General features: G+C 48.7%; 1 protein-coding gene across 1 annotated transcript in view; it reads right to left on the bottom strand.

Moving 5' to 3' along the window:
• HNRNPUL2 (heterogeneous nuclear ribonucleoprotein U like 2) overlaps positions 1–14952 on the bottom strand; it is a 52262-nt gene that overhangs the window by 6817 nt on the left and 30493 nt on the right. The window contains exons 10-12 of the mRNA XM_086871132.1: positions 11317–11485; positions 7101–7301; positions 686–771 (exon numbers count right to left, since the gene is read on the bottom strand). Coding sequence (XP_086727258.1) covers positions 686–771; positions 7101–7301; positions 11317–11485 — 456 coding nt within the window. The remainder of the gene's footprint in view (positions 1–685; positions 772–7100; positions 7302–11316; positions 11486–14952) is intronic.

Raw genomic sequence — 14952 nt, 5'->3', positions numbered from 1 at the left:
GCCGGAGTTCTCCGGAATTGTCCCAGAAATTCCCCGGAAGTGCCTTGGAATTCCCTGGAATTGCCCCGGAAGTGCCCGGAGTTCCCAGGAATTTCCCGGAAGTGCCCGGAATTCCCAGGAATTGTCCTGGAATTCCCAGGAAATCCCCAGGAATTTCCTGGAAATGCCCAGAATTGCCCAGAATTCCCAGAAATTCCCCGGAAGTGCCTTGGAATTCCCTGGAATTGCCCCGGAAGTGCCCAGAATTCCCAGGAATTTCCCGGATGCGTCCCAGAAATGCCCCGGAAGTGCCCAGAATTCCCAGGAATTGCCCCGGAATTGCCCTGAAGTGCCTGGAACTGCCAGAATTGCCCGGAAGTGCCCCGGAATTCCCATGAATTGCCCAGGAATTGCCCCGGAAGTGCCCGGAATTGCCCGGAAGTGCCCAGAATTCCCCAGAATTTCCCCAGAAGTGCCCAGAATTCCCATGAATTGCCCTGCAAGTGCCCGGAATTGCCCCGGAAGTGCCTGGAATTGCCCCGGAAGTGCCCAGAAATGCCCCGGAATTCCCCAGAAATGCCCGGAATTCCCATGAATTGCCCCGGAAGTGCCCGGAATTGCCCCGGAATTGCCCCAGAAGTGCCCGGAATTCCCATGAATTGCCCCGGAAGTGCCCGGAATTGCCAGAATTCCCCGGAATTCTCACCCCGCGGCTCCCGGGCTGCCCCCAGTACTGCGGCTGCTGCTGCCCCCCGTAAACGCGGCTGTCGTAGCCCCGGCGCTGGCCCCCCACTGCCGGAACCGGAAACACCGGAAACACCGGAAACACCGGAAACACGGGAACACCGGAAACACGGGAACACCGGGAACACCGGAAACACCGGGAACACCGGAACACCGGAACACCGGGAACACCGGAAACACCGGGAATACCGGGAACACGGGGAATACGGGAATGGGAAATGTGGGAATGGGAATGGGAACAGGGGAATGGGAAAATGGGAATGGGAATGGGAGTGGGGGATGGGAATGGGGGATGGGATCGGGATCAGGAATGGGGAAATGGGAATGGGGGAATGTGGGAATGGGGAAATGTGGGAATGGGGAAATGGGAATGGGGGAATGTGGGAATGGGAACAGGGGAATGGGAAAATGGGAATGGGAATGGGAGTGGGGGATGGGAATGCGGGAATGGGATCGGGATCAGGAATGGGATGAGAACGGGAATGGGGAAATGGGAATGGGGAAATGTGAGAACGGGAATGGGATCGGGAAAAGAAACAGGAGCAGGAGTAGGATCGGGAATGGGAATGGGGATGGGAACAGGGATGGGGGAACGGGATCGGGAACAGGAACGGGATCAGGAATGGGGAAATGTGGGAATGGGGAAATGTGGGAATGGGGAAATGTGGGAATGGGAATGGGATGGGGAACAGGAACGGGATCAGGAATGGGGAAATGGGAATGGGGGATGGGAATGGGGAAATGGGAATGGGGAAATGTGAGAACGGGAATGGGATCGGGAACAGGAACAGGAGCAGGAGTGGGATCGGGAATGGGAATGGGGATGGGAACAGGGATGGGGGAACGGGATCGGGATCAGGAACGGGATGAGGATGGGGAAATGGGAATGGGGAAATGGGAATGGGGAAATGTGGGAATGGGATCGGGAACAGGAACAGGAGTGGGATCGGGAATGGGAATGGGGATGGGAACAGGGATGGGGGAACGGGATCGGGATCAGGAACGGGATGAGGATGGGGAAATGGGAATGGGGAAATGTGGGAATGGGATCAGGAACAGGAACAGGAGTGGGATCGGGAATGGGAATGGGGAAATGGGAATGGGGAAATGTGGGAATGGGATCGGGAACAGGAGCAGGAGTGGGATCGGGAATGGGGATGGGAACAGGGATGGGGGAACGGGATCGGGATCAGGAATGGGGAAATGGGAATGGGATCAGGATCGGGAACGGGAGCAGGAGTGGGATTGGGGAAATGTGGGAATGGGGAAATGGGATCGGGAATGGGATCAGGAATGGGATCAGGATCAGGAATGGGATGAGGATGGGAAATGGGAAATGGGATCAGGATTGGGAATGGGAATGGAATCAGGAACCGGAACGGGATGAGGATGGGAAATGGGATCAGGATCGGGAATGGGATCAGGAACAGGAATGGGAGTGGGATTGGGAATGGGAATGGGGAAATGTGGGAATGGGGGAATGGGAATGGGGGAATGGGATCAGGATCAGGAACAGGATCAGGATGAGGAATGGGATCAGTGGGATCGGGAATGGGAGAGAGAACAGGATTGGAATCAGTTCAGAACTCGATAAAGTTCAGAGCTGTCCCGAAACCCAGCACAGCTCCCACCCCAGCAGCACAAATCCATCCTAAACCATCCCAAATCCATCCCAAACCATCCCAAACCATCCCAAACCATCCCAAACCCATCCCAAACCATCCCAAACCCATCCCAAACCCATCCCAAACCATCCCAAACCATCCCAAACTATCCCAAACATCCCAAATCCACCCCAAACCCATCCCAAATCCATCCCAACCCATCCTAACCATCCCAAACCATCACAAACCATCCCAAACATCCCAAACCACCCCAAACCCATCCCAAATCCACCCCAAACCCATCCCAAATCCATCCCAACCCATCCCAAACCATCCCAAACATCCCAAATCCATCCCAAACCATCCCAAACCCATCCCAAACCCATCCCAAACCATCCCAAACCATCCCAAACCCATCCCAAACCCATCCCAAACCACCCCAAACCATCCCAAATCCATCCCAAACATCCCAAACCATCCCAAACCATCCCAAACCCATCCCAAACCCATCCCAAACCACCCCAAACCATCCCAAACCATCCCAAATCCATCCCAAACCACCCCAAACCACCCCAAACCCATCCCAAACCATCCCAAATCCATCCCAAACCATCCCAAATCCATCCCAAACCATCCCAAACCATCCCAATCCCACCCCAATCCATCCCAAATCCATCCCAAACCATCCCAAACCATCCCAAACCATCCCAAATCCATCCCAAACCCATCCCAAATCATCCCAAACCATCCCAAACCCATCCCAAACCATCCCAAATCCATCCCAAACCCATCCCAAACCATCCCAAATCCACCCCAAATCCATCCCAAACATCCCAAACCCATCCCAAATCCACCCCAAACCATCCCAAACCCATCCCAAACCATCCCAAATCCACCCCAAACCATCCCAAATCCATCCCAAACCATCCCAAATCCATCCCAAACCATCCCAAGTGAATTTCCCTTTTTTCCTCCCCCAATCCCATTTTCCCTCCATTTTTTTCCCGTTTCTCCTCGTTTTATCCCATTTTTTCCTGTTTTCGCCCATTTTTCCGTGTGTTTCTCCTCATTTCTCCCCCAATCTTCCCCCAATTCCCTCCAATTTCTCCCCAAATTTCCCTCAAATTTTCCCCATTTTTCCCCCAATTTCCCCCCGAATTTTCCCCATTTTCCCCCCAATTTTTCCCCAATTTCCCCCCAAATTTCACCAATTTCCCCTCAAATTTCCCTCAATTTTTCCCCAATTTCCCCCCAAATTTTCCTCAATTTCCCCCCCATTTTTTCCAAAATTTTCCCCGAAATTTTCCCCATTTTTTCCCAATTTCCCCCCATTTTTCCCCAACTTCACCCTGAATTTTCCCCCATTCTTCCCCCAATTTTTCCCCAATTTCCCCCTGAATTTTCCCCCAATTTCCCCCTGAATTTTCCCCAATTCTCCCCCCAAATTTTCCCCAATTCCCCCCAATTTTCCCCCAATTTTCCCCCATTTTTTCCCCAATTCCCCCCAAATTTCCCCCAAATTTCCCCCCATTTTTCCCCAATTTCCCCCTGAATTTTCCCCCATTCTTCCCCCAATTTTCCCCCAATTCCCCCCAAATTTCCCTCAATTTTCCCCCGTAATTTTCCCCATTTTTCCCCCAATTTTCCCCAATTTTCCCCCCAATTTCCCCCAAATTTCCCCCAATTTTTCCCCCAATTTTTCCCAATTTCCCCCCATTTTTCCCCAATTTCCCCCTGAATTTTCCCCCATTCTTCCCCCAATTTTTCCCCCTTTCCCCCTAATTTTCCTCCTATTTTCCCCCCATTTTCCCCCAAATTTCCCCCAATTTTTCCCCCAATTTTTCCCAATTTCCCCCATTTTCCCCCTGAATTTTCCCCCATTCTTCCCCCAATTTTTCCCCAATTCCCTCCAATTTCCCCCTGAATTTCCCTCAATTTTCCCCCCATTTCTCCCCAATTTACCTCCAAATTTCCATCAATTTTTCCCCCAATTTCCCCCAAATCTCCATCAATTTTCCCCCCATTTTCCCCTGAATTTTCTCCATTTTCCCCCCAATTTTCCCCCAATTTTCCCCCGAATTTCCCCCAATTTTTCCCGATTTTCCCCCCAATTTTCCCCCAATTTTTCCCCGAATTCCCCCCAATTTTTCCCCATTTCCCCCCAATTTTCCCTGAATTTTCCCCCATTTTCCCCCCAATTTTTCCCCAATTTTCCCCTGAATTTCCCCAATTTCCCCCCAATTTTTCCCTGAATTTCCCCCAATTTTTCCCCATTTCCCCCCAATTTTCCCTCAATTTTTCCCCATTTTCCTCCCAATTTTCCCCCAAAATTTCCCCCAATTTTCCCCCAATTTTCCCCCCAATTTCCCCCAATTTTTCCCAATTTTCCCCCCAATTTTCCCCCAATTTTTCCCAAATTTCCCCTCAATTTTTCCCCAGTTTTCCCCCGAATTTCCCCGTTTCCCCCCGTTTCCTGACCGTATCCCTGGCCGCGGTTGCGGTTCTGCCGCTTGCGTTTCTTGTGCCCCAAATTTCCCATTTCCCCCTCAATTTTCCCCCCCAATTTTCCCCCAATTTTTCCCCAATTTCCCCCCAAATTTCCCTCAATTTTTCCCGTAATTTTCCCCATTTTTCCCCCAATTTTTCCCATTTTTCCCCAATTCCCCCCCCAATTTTTTCCCCAATTCCCTCCAATTTCCCCCCAATTTCCCCCCAATTTTTCCCCATTTTCCCCCCAATTTTTCCCATTTTCCCCCCAATTTTCCCTCAATTTTTCCCCATTTTCCCCCCAATTTTTCCCCGAATTTCCCCCAATTTTTCCCAATTTTCCCTTCAATTTTTCCCCATTTTCCCCCCAATTTTCCCCAAATTTCCCCCAATTTCCCCCTGAATTTCCCCCATTCTTCCCCCAATTTTTCCCCAATTTCTCCCCAAATTTCCCTCAATTTCCCCCCAATTTTTCTGCAATTTTCCCCCAAAATTTCCCCCAATTTTTCCCAAATTTCCCCTCAATTTTCCCCCAATTTCCCCCCAATTTCCCCCAATTTTTCCCAATTTTCCCCCCAATTTTTCCCCGAATTTCCCCCAATTTTCCCCCAATTTTCCCCCCAATTTTTCCCCGTTTTCCCCCGTTTCCTGACCGTATCCCTGGCCGCGGTTGCGGTTCTGCCGCTTGCGTTTCTTGTGCCCCAAATTTCCCATTTCCCCCTCAATTTTTCCCCAATTTATTTCCCCCGAATTTTTCCCTGAATTTTCCCCATTTTCCCCTCCAACTTTCCCCCAAATTTTCCCCCCTTTCCCCCAAATTTTCCTCAATTTTCCCCCCATTTTCCCCCCAAATTTCCCCCAATTTTTCCCCCCAATTCCCCCCATTTTTCCGTAATTTCCCCCCCAATTTTCCCCCATTTTTCCCCCAATTTTTCTGCAATTTTCCCCCATTCTTCCCCCAATTTTTCCCAAATTTCCCCCCAAATTTCCCCCAATTTTCCCCCAATTTTCCCCTGAATTTTCTCCATTTTCCCCCCAATTTTCCCCCAATTTTTCCCCGAATTCCCCCCAATTTTTCCCAATTTTCCCCCCAATTTTCCCCCGAATTTCCCCCAATTTTTCCCGATTTTCCCCCCAATTTTCCCCCAATTTTTCCCCGTATTTCCCCCAATTTTTCCCCATTTCCCCCCAATTTTCCCTCAATTTTTCCCCATTTTCCCCCCAATTTTACCCCAATTTTCCCCTGAATTTCCCCAATTTCCCCCCAATTTTTCCCCATTTTCCCCCCAATTTTTCCCCGAATTTCCCCCATATTTTCCCCTGAATTTCCCCCAATTTTTCCCAATTTTCCCCCAATTTTCCCCCCCATTTTTTCCCCCCATTTCCCCCCAATTTTTCCCCGTTTTCCCCCGTTTCCTGACCGTATCCCTGGCCGCGGTTGCGGTTCTGCCGCTTGCGTTTCTTGTGCCCCAAATTTCCCATTTCCCCCTCAATTTTTCCCCAATTTATTTCCCCCGAATTTTTCCCTGAATTTTCCCCATTTTCCCCTCCAACTTTCCCCCAAATTTTCCCCCCTTTCCCCCAAATTTTCCTCAATTTTCCCCCCATTTTCCCCCCAAATTTCCCCCAATTTTTCCCCCAATTCCCCCCATTTTTCCGCAATTTCCCCCCCAATTTTCCCCCACTTTTCCCCCAATTTTTCTGCAATTTTCCCCCAAAATTTCCCCCAATTTTTCCCAAATTTCCCCCCAAATTTCCCCCAATTTTCCCCCCATTTTTTCCCCGAATTTCCCCCAATCCCCCCCGAATTTTCCCCATTTTCCCCCCAATTTTCCCCCATTTTCCCCCCCATTTTTCCCCAAATTTCCCCAAATTTTCCCCCCAATTTTCCCCCAATTTTTCCCCAATTTCCCCCAAATTTTCCCCCAATTTTTCCCCGAATTTCCCCCAATTTTCCCCAATTTTCCCCCAATTTTTCCCCGAATTCCCCCCAATTTTTCCCAATTTTCCCCCCAATTTTTCCCCGTAGTTCCCCCAATTTTTCCCCAATTTTCCCCTGAATTTCCCCAATTTCCCCCCAATTTTTCCCCGAATTTCCCCCAATTTTTCCCAATTTTCCCCCCAATTTGTCCCCGAATTTCCCCCAATTCCCCCCAATTTTCCCCCAATTTTTTCCCGAATTTCCCCCAATTTTTCCCCATTTTCCCCCCCATTTCCCCCCAATTTTCCCCCAATTTTCCCCCCCATTTCCCCCCAATTTTCCCCCGTTCCCCCCCGTTTCCTGACCGTATCCCTGGCCGCGGTTGCGGTTCTGCCGGTTGCGTTTGTTGCGGTTGTTGCGGCGGTTGCCGCGTTTCTCCGAGGGCGGCAGCAGCTTCCGCGCCTCCTCCTTCCAGCGCAGCACCAGCGGCGCCGCCTCGTCCCGGCCCAGCTCCCCGAACACAACCTCGTCCACGTACTCGCTCTTCTCCGGGAGGGAATAGTTGGCTAGGGGGAAAATCAAAAATATCGGGAATGGAAACGGGAAAAAACGGGGGAAATCCCGGGGAAATCGGAGGTGGGGGTTGGGAGAAATTGGGGAAAAACGGGGAAAATCCGGGGGGAATCGGAGGTGGGGGTTGGGAAAATCTGGGAAGAAAATCTTGGAAAAATTGGGGGAAATTGGAGGTGGGAGTTGGGAGAAATGGGGGAAAACGTGGAAAATCTGGGGAAAATTGGAGATGGGAGTTCTGAAAAATGGGGGGAAAAATGTGGAAAATCTGGGAAAAATTGGAGGTGGGAGTTGGGAAAATCTGGGAAAAAAATCTGGGAAAAATTGAAGGTGGGGGTTGGGAGAAATGGGGGAAAAATCTGGAAAATCTGGGAAAAATTGGAGGTGGAAGTTGGGAAAATCTGGGAAAAAAATCTTGGAAAATTTGGGGGAAATTGGAGGTGGAGCTTGGGAAAATCTGGGAAGAAAATCAGGGAAAAATTGGGGGAAATCGGAGGTGGGGGTTGGGAAAATCTGGGAAAAAAATCTTGGAAAATTTGGGAAAAATTGGAGATGGGAGTGCCAAAAAAAGGGGGAAAATCCCTGGAAAATCTGGGAAAAATTGGAGGTGGGGGTTGGGAAAATCTGGGAAAAAAATCTGGGAAAATTTGGGAAAAATTTGAGATGGGAGTGCCAAAAATAAGGGAAAAATCCCTGGAAAATCTGGGGGGAATTGGAGATGGGAGTGCCAAAAAAAGGGGGAAAAACGTGGAAAATCCAGGGAAAATTGGAGATGGGAGTCACGAATTTTTTTTTCCCCATTTCCCCTGGATTTTTCTGTTTTCCATGGAATTCTCTCCCAGATTTTCCCCCCTTTCCCCTGAATTTTTTCCCCATTTCCCCTGGAATCCTCTCCCAGATTTCCCCCATTTCCTCTGGACTTTCCCCCATTTCCCCCACATTTTCCCCCTTTCCCCTGGAATTCTCTCCCAGATTCCCCCCCTTTCCCCCTGGATTTTTTTCCCCCTTTCCCCCGGAATCCCCTCCCAGATTTCCCCCATTCCCCCCAGATTTTTCTCCGTTTTCCATGGAATCCTCTCCCAGATTTCCCCTGGATTTCTCCTGAATTTTCCCCCATTTCCCCCAGATTTTCCCCCGGAATCCCCTCCCAGATTTCCCCCATTCCCCCCAGATTTTTCCCCATTTCCCCTGGAATCCCCTCCCAGATTTCCCCCCTGGATTTTCCCCAAATTTTCCCCCATTTCCCCTGAATTTTTCCCCCATTCCCCCAGATTTTCCCCCTTTTCCCTGGAATCCCCTCCCAGATTTCCGCTGGATTTCCCCTGGATTTCCCCCTGAATTTTCCCCCATTCCCCCTGGATTTTCCCCCTTTTCCATGGATTCCTCTCCCAGATTTTCCCCCAGAATCCCCTCCCAGATTTTCCCCCTTTCCCCTGGAATTCTCTCCCAGATTTCCCCCATTTCCCCTGGATTTTCCCCCTTTTCCATGGAATTCTCTCCCAGATTTTCCCCCCTTTCCCCTGAATTTTTCCCCCATTCCTCCTGGATTTCCCCCCCTTTTCCCTGGAATTCTCTCCCAGATTTTTCCCATTTCCTCTGGATTTTTCCCCCATTTCCCCTGAATTTTTCCCCCATTCCCCCCAGATTTTTCCCCCATTCCCATGGAATCCCCTCCCAGATTTCCCCCCTGGATTTCCCCCTGGATTTTTCCCCCATTCCCCCCAGATTTTCCCAGATTTTCCCCTGGAATTCCCTCCCAGATTTTCCCCCATTTCCCCCGGATTTTCCCCCTGGATTTTTCCCCCATTTCCCCTGAATTTTTCCTCCATTTCCCCCCAGATTTTTCCCCCTTTCCCATGGAATCCCCTCCCAGATTTCGCCTGGATTTCCCCCTGGATTTTCCCCCAATCCCCCCAGATTTTTCCCCATTTCCCCTGGAATTCTCTCCCATATTTTTCCCCATTCCCCCCAGATTTTTCCCCCATTTCCCCCGGAATCCCCTCCCAGATTTTCCCCCATTCCCCCCGGATTTTCCCCCATTTCCCTGGAATCCTCTCTGGGATTTTCCCCCGGATTTTCCCCCCATTCCCCCCAGATTTCCCCCATTTCCCCTGAATTTTCCCCCATTCCCCCCAGATTTTCCCCCATTTCCCTGGAATTCTCTCTGGGATTTTCCCCTGGATTTTCCCCCATTCCCCTGGATTTCCCCTGAATTTTTCCCCCATTTCCCCCAGATTTTCCCCCAGAATCCCCTCCCAGATTTCCCCCATTTCCCCTGAATTTTCCCCCATTTCCCCCTGAATTTTTCCCCCATTTCCCCCGGAATCCCCTCCCAGATTTTCCCCCATTCCCCCCAGATTTTCCCCCATTTCCCTGGAATTCTCTCTGGGATTTTCCCCCGGATTTTCCCCCCATTCCCCCCAGATTTCCCCCATTTCCCCTGGATTTTTCCTTGGAATCCCCTCCCAGATTTCCCCTGGATTCCCCCTGAATTTTCCCCCATTCCCCCCAGATTTTCCCCTGGAATCCCCTCCCAGATTTCCCCCATTCCCCCCTGAATTTTTCCCCCATCTCCCCCCAGATTTTTCCCCCTTTCCCATGGAATCCACTCCCAGATTTTCCCCCATTCCCCCTGAATTTTTCCCCCATTTCCCCTGAATCTTTCCCCCATTTTTCCCCCCATTCCCCCCAGATTTCCCCTGGATTTCCCCTGAATTTTCCCCCATTCCCCCCAGATTTCCCCTGGATTTCCCCTGGATTTTTCCCCCATTCCCCCCAGATTTTCCCCCATTTCCCTGGAATTCTCTCTGGGATTTTGCCCCGGATTTTCCCCCATTCCCCCCAGATTTCCCCCATTTCCCCTGGATTTTCCCCCATTTCCCCCTGAATTTTTCCCCCATTTCCCCCAGATTTTCCCATGGAATCCTCTCCCAGATTTCCCCCATTTCCCCTGAATTTTTCCTTGGAATCCCCTCCCAGATTTCCCCTGGATTCCCCCTGAATTTTCCCCCGGATTTTCCCCCCAGATTTTCCCCCCGGATTTCCCCTGGATTTCCCCTGAATTTTCCCCCATTCCCCCTGAGTTTTTCCCCCATTTCCCCCAGATTTTCCCCCAGATTTTCCCCCCAGATTTTCCCCCCGGATTTTCCCCCCATTCCCCCCAGATTTCCCCTGGATTTCCCCTGAATTTTCCCCCATTCCCTCCGGATTTTCCCCCATTTCCCTGGAATTCTCTCTGGGATTTTCCCCTGAATTTTTCCCCCATTCCCCCCAGATTTTCCCCCATTTCCCTGGAATTCTCTCTGGGATTTTCCCCTGGATTTTCCCCCATTCCCCCAGATTTTCCCCCCGGATTTTCCCCCCATTCCCCCCAGATTTCCCCTGGATTTCCCCTGGATTTTTCCCCCATTCCCCCCAGATTTTCCCCCATTTCCCCCAGATTTTCCCCCATTTCCCTGGAATTCTCTCTGGGATTTTCCCCTGGATTTTCCCCCATTCCCCTGGATTTCCCCTGAATTTTTCCCCCATTCCCCCCAGATTTTCCCCTGGAATCCCCTCCCAGATTTCCCCCATTTCCCCTGAATTTTCCCCCATTCCCCCCAGATTTTCCCCCATTTCCCTGGAATTCTCTCTGGGATTTTCCCCTGAATTTTCCCCCATTCCCCCCAGATTTCCCCTGGATTTCCCCTGGATTTTCCCCCGGATTTTTCCCCCGGATTTTTCCCCCATTCCCCCTGGAATCCCCTCCCAGATTTCCCCCCCCTTTCCCCCGTATTTTTCCCCCTTTCCCCTGGAATTCTCTCCCAGATTTCCCCCATTTCCCCCTGGATTTTTCCCCCATTTCCCCTGGATTTTCCCCCTTTTCCATGGAATTCTCTCCCAGATTTTCCCCCATTTCCCCTGAATTTTTCCCCCATTTCCCCCGGATTTTTCCCCCATTCCCCCTGAATTTTCCCCCCAGATTTTCCCCCAGATTTTCCCCCCAGATCCCCCCCGGATTTCCCTCCCCACCTTTCATCTCCAGCATGACGGACTCGGGGACGTCGTCGCCCTCGCTCTGGCGCCGCCGCTCCAGGCGCTGCTCCCACTCGGGCTCGCTGGGGACGATCACCACCACTTTCCTGGAGAAGCCCTTGAAGGCCGACAGCTTCCGCCGCTGCCCCGAGTTGTACACGTTGCACTGGGAATTCCCGGGAAAAAAAAGCGGGAATGCGGGCGGGGAAAAGCGGGAATGCCGGGTCAGCCAGCGGGAGTTCAACGGGGGCGGGAAAGGGGGGTTGGGATGATTTTTGGGGATTTTTTGGGATGATTTTTTGGGTTTTTTGGGATGATTTCCTGCATTTTTTGGGATGATTTCCTGCATTTTTTAGGATGATTTCATGGGTTTTTTGGGATGTTTATCCTGGGTTTTTTGGGATGATTTCCTGGATTTTTTGGGATGTTTATCCTGGATTTTTTGGGATGTTTATCCTGGATTTTTTGGGATGTTTATCCTGGATTTTTTGGGATGATTTCCTGGATTTTTTAGGATGATTTCCTGCATTTTTTAGGATGATTTCCTGCATTTTTTAGGATGATTTCCTGGATTTTTTGGGATGATTTTTTGGGTTTTTTGCGTGGTTATCCCAGATTTTTTGGGATGTTTATCCCAGATTTTTTGGGAATCTTATCCAGGATTTTTTGGGATGATTTCCTGGATTTTTTGGGATGATTTCCCGGATTTTTTGGGATGATTTCCTGGATTTTTTGGGTGGTAATCCCAGATTTTTTGGGATGATTTTTTGGGATGTTTTCCTGGATTTTTTGGGATGTTTATCCTGGATTTTTTGGGATGATTTCCTGGATTTTTTGAGATGTTTATCCTGGATTTTTTGGGATGATTTTTTGGGTTTTTTTGAGATGTTTATCCTGGATTTTTTGGGATGATTTCCTGGATTTTTTGGGATGATTTTTTGGGGATTTTTTGGGATGATTTTTTGGGATTTTTTGGGATGATTTTTTGGGATTTTTTAGGATGATTTCCTGGATTTTTTAGGATGATTTTTTGGGATTTTTTGGGATGTTTATCCCGGATTTTTTGAGATGTTTATCCTGGATTTTTTGGGATGATTTCCTGGGATTTTTGGGATGGTTTCATGGCTTTTTTGGGATGGTTAACCCAGATTTTTTGGGTGGTTATCCCACATTTTTTTGGGATGATTTCCTGAATTTTTTGGAATGATTTCCTGGGATTTTTTGAGAATCTTATCCCGGGTTTTTTGGGATGTTTATCCCACATTTTTGGGAATCTTATCCTGGATTTTTTGGGATGTTTTCCTGCATTTTTTGGGAATCTTATCCAGGATTTTTTAGGATGATTTCCTGCATTTTTTGGGATGATTTCCCGGATTTTTTGGGTGGTTATCCCAGATTTTTTTGGGGTGATTTCCTGGGATTTTTTGGGAAGTTTTCCTGCATTTTTTGGGATGTTTATCCTGGGTTTTTTGGGATGTTTTCCTGGGATTTTTTGGGTCATTATCCCAGATTTTTTTAGGACGATTTTTTGGGATTTTTTGGGATGATTTCCTGGATTTTTTGCGATGTTTATCCCAGATTTTTGGGATGTTTATCCAGGATTTTTTAGGATGTTTATCCTGGATTTTTTGGGGTGTTTATCCCAGATTTTTTTGAATAATTTCCTGGATTTTTTGGGAATCTTATCCAAGATTTTTTGGGATGGTTTCCTGGACTTTTTGGGATGATTTCCCGGATTTTTTGGGTGGTTATCCCACATTTTTTTAGGATGATTTCCTGGATTTTTTGGGATGATTTCCTGGATTTTTTGGGATGTTTATCCTGGATTTTTTGGGTGGTAATCCCGGATTTTTTTGGGATGATTTCCCGGATTTTTTTGGTGGTTATCCCACATTTTTTAGGATGATTTCCTGGATTTTTTGGAATAATTTCCTGGATTTTTTGGGATGATTTCCTGGATTTTTTGGGATGTTTATCCCAGATTTTTTTGGGATGATTTCCTGGATTTTTTGGGATGGTTATCCTTGATTTTTTGGGTGGTTATCCCACATTTTTTGGGATGGTTATCCCACATTTTTTGGAATAATTTCCTGGATTTTTTGGGATGTTATCCTGGATTTTTTGGGAATCTTATCCAGGATTTTTTGGGATGATTTCCTGGGTTTTTTGGGATGGTTATCCCAGATTTTTTGGGATGTTTATCCTGGATTTTTTGGGATGTTTTCCAGGATTTTTTTGGTGGTTATCCCGGATTTTTTGGAATAATTTCCTGGATTTTTTGGGATGTTTTCCAGGATTTTTTGGGTGGTTATCCCAGATTTTTTGAGATGTTTTCCTGGATTTTTTGGGAATCTTATCCCGGGTTTTTTAGGATGTTTATCCTGGATTTTTTGGGATGTTTCTCTCAGATTTTTTGGGATGATTTCCTGGGATTTTTTGGGATGATTTTTCGGATTTTTTGGGATGGTTATCCCGGATTTTTTGGGTGGTTATCCCCCATTTTTTGGGTGGTTATCCCATGTTCTTTGGGATAATTTCCTGCATTCTTTGGGATGATTTCCTGGGTTTTTTTGGGATGGTTTTCCCAGATTTTTTGGGTAGTTACTCCACATTTTTGGGAATCTCATCCAGGATTTTTTGAGATGATTTCCTGTGATTTTTTGGGATGATTTCCTGGATGATTTTGGGATTTTCCAGTTGTTTTTCCAGGGATTTCCAGGCCGGTTATCCCAGGTTTTTTGCAACGCCATTCCCAATTATTTTCCCGCCATTCCCACTTATTTTCCCCGGAATCCCTGGGTTATTTTCCCATCTTTTCCCGCCATTCCCAGATATTTTTTTCCTGGGATCCCAGGATTTTTTCCCAGGATTTTTTCCCGCCACTTGCAGTTATTTTCCCGCCATTCCCGAATATTTTTCCCTAGGATTCCCAAGATTTTTTCCAGCCATTCCCAGTTATTTCCCCACAATTCCCAGGATTTTTTCCCGCCATTCCCGCCTATTTTTTCCCGCAATTCCCGCTCCTTTTCCCACCATTCCCGGCTATTCTTTCCCGCCATCCCCGCTCCTTTTCCCGCCATTCCCGGCTATTTTTTCCCGCCATTCCCAGCTATTTTTTCCCGCCATTCCCGGCTATTTTTTCCCGCCATTCCCGCTCCTTTTCCCGCCATTCCCGCTCCTTTTCCCGCCATTCCCGGCTATTTTTTCCCACCATTCCCGGCTATTCTTTCCCACCATTCCCGGTCCTTTTCCCGCCATTCCCGGCTATTTTTTCCCGCCATTCCCGCTCCTTTTCCCGCCATTCCCGCTCCTTTTCCCGCCATTCCCGGCTATTTTTTCCCGCCATTCCCGGCTATTTTTTCCCACCATTCCCGGCTACTTTTTCCCGCCATTCCCGGCTATTTTTTCCCACCATTCCCGGCTATTTTTTCCCGCCATTCCCGCTCCTTTTCCCGCCATTCCCGGCTATTTTTTCCCGCCATTCCCGCTCCTTTTCCCGCCATTCCCGCTCCTTTTCCCGCCATTCCCGGCTATTTTTTCCCGCCATTCCCGGCTATTTTTTCCCACCATTCCCGGCTACTTTTTCCCGCCATCCTCGCTCCTTTTCCCACCATTCCCAGTCCTTTTCCCGCC

This window comes from Cyanistes caeruleus, chromosome 34 (assembly GCF_971803275.1).
Source record: "Cyanistes caeruleus chromosome 34, bCyaCae1.hap1.1, whole genome shotgun sequence".
In the NCBI taxonomy this organism is placed as follows: Eukaryota; Metazoa; Chordata; class Aves; order Passeriformes; family Paridae; genus Cyanistes; species Cyanistes caeruleus.
Note: the sequence above shows the minus strand (reverse complement) of the source record. Positions and strands in the feature narration are given on the sequence as shown.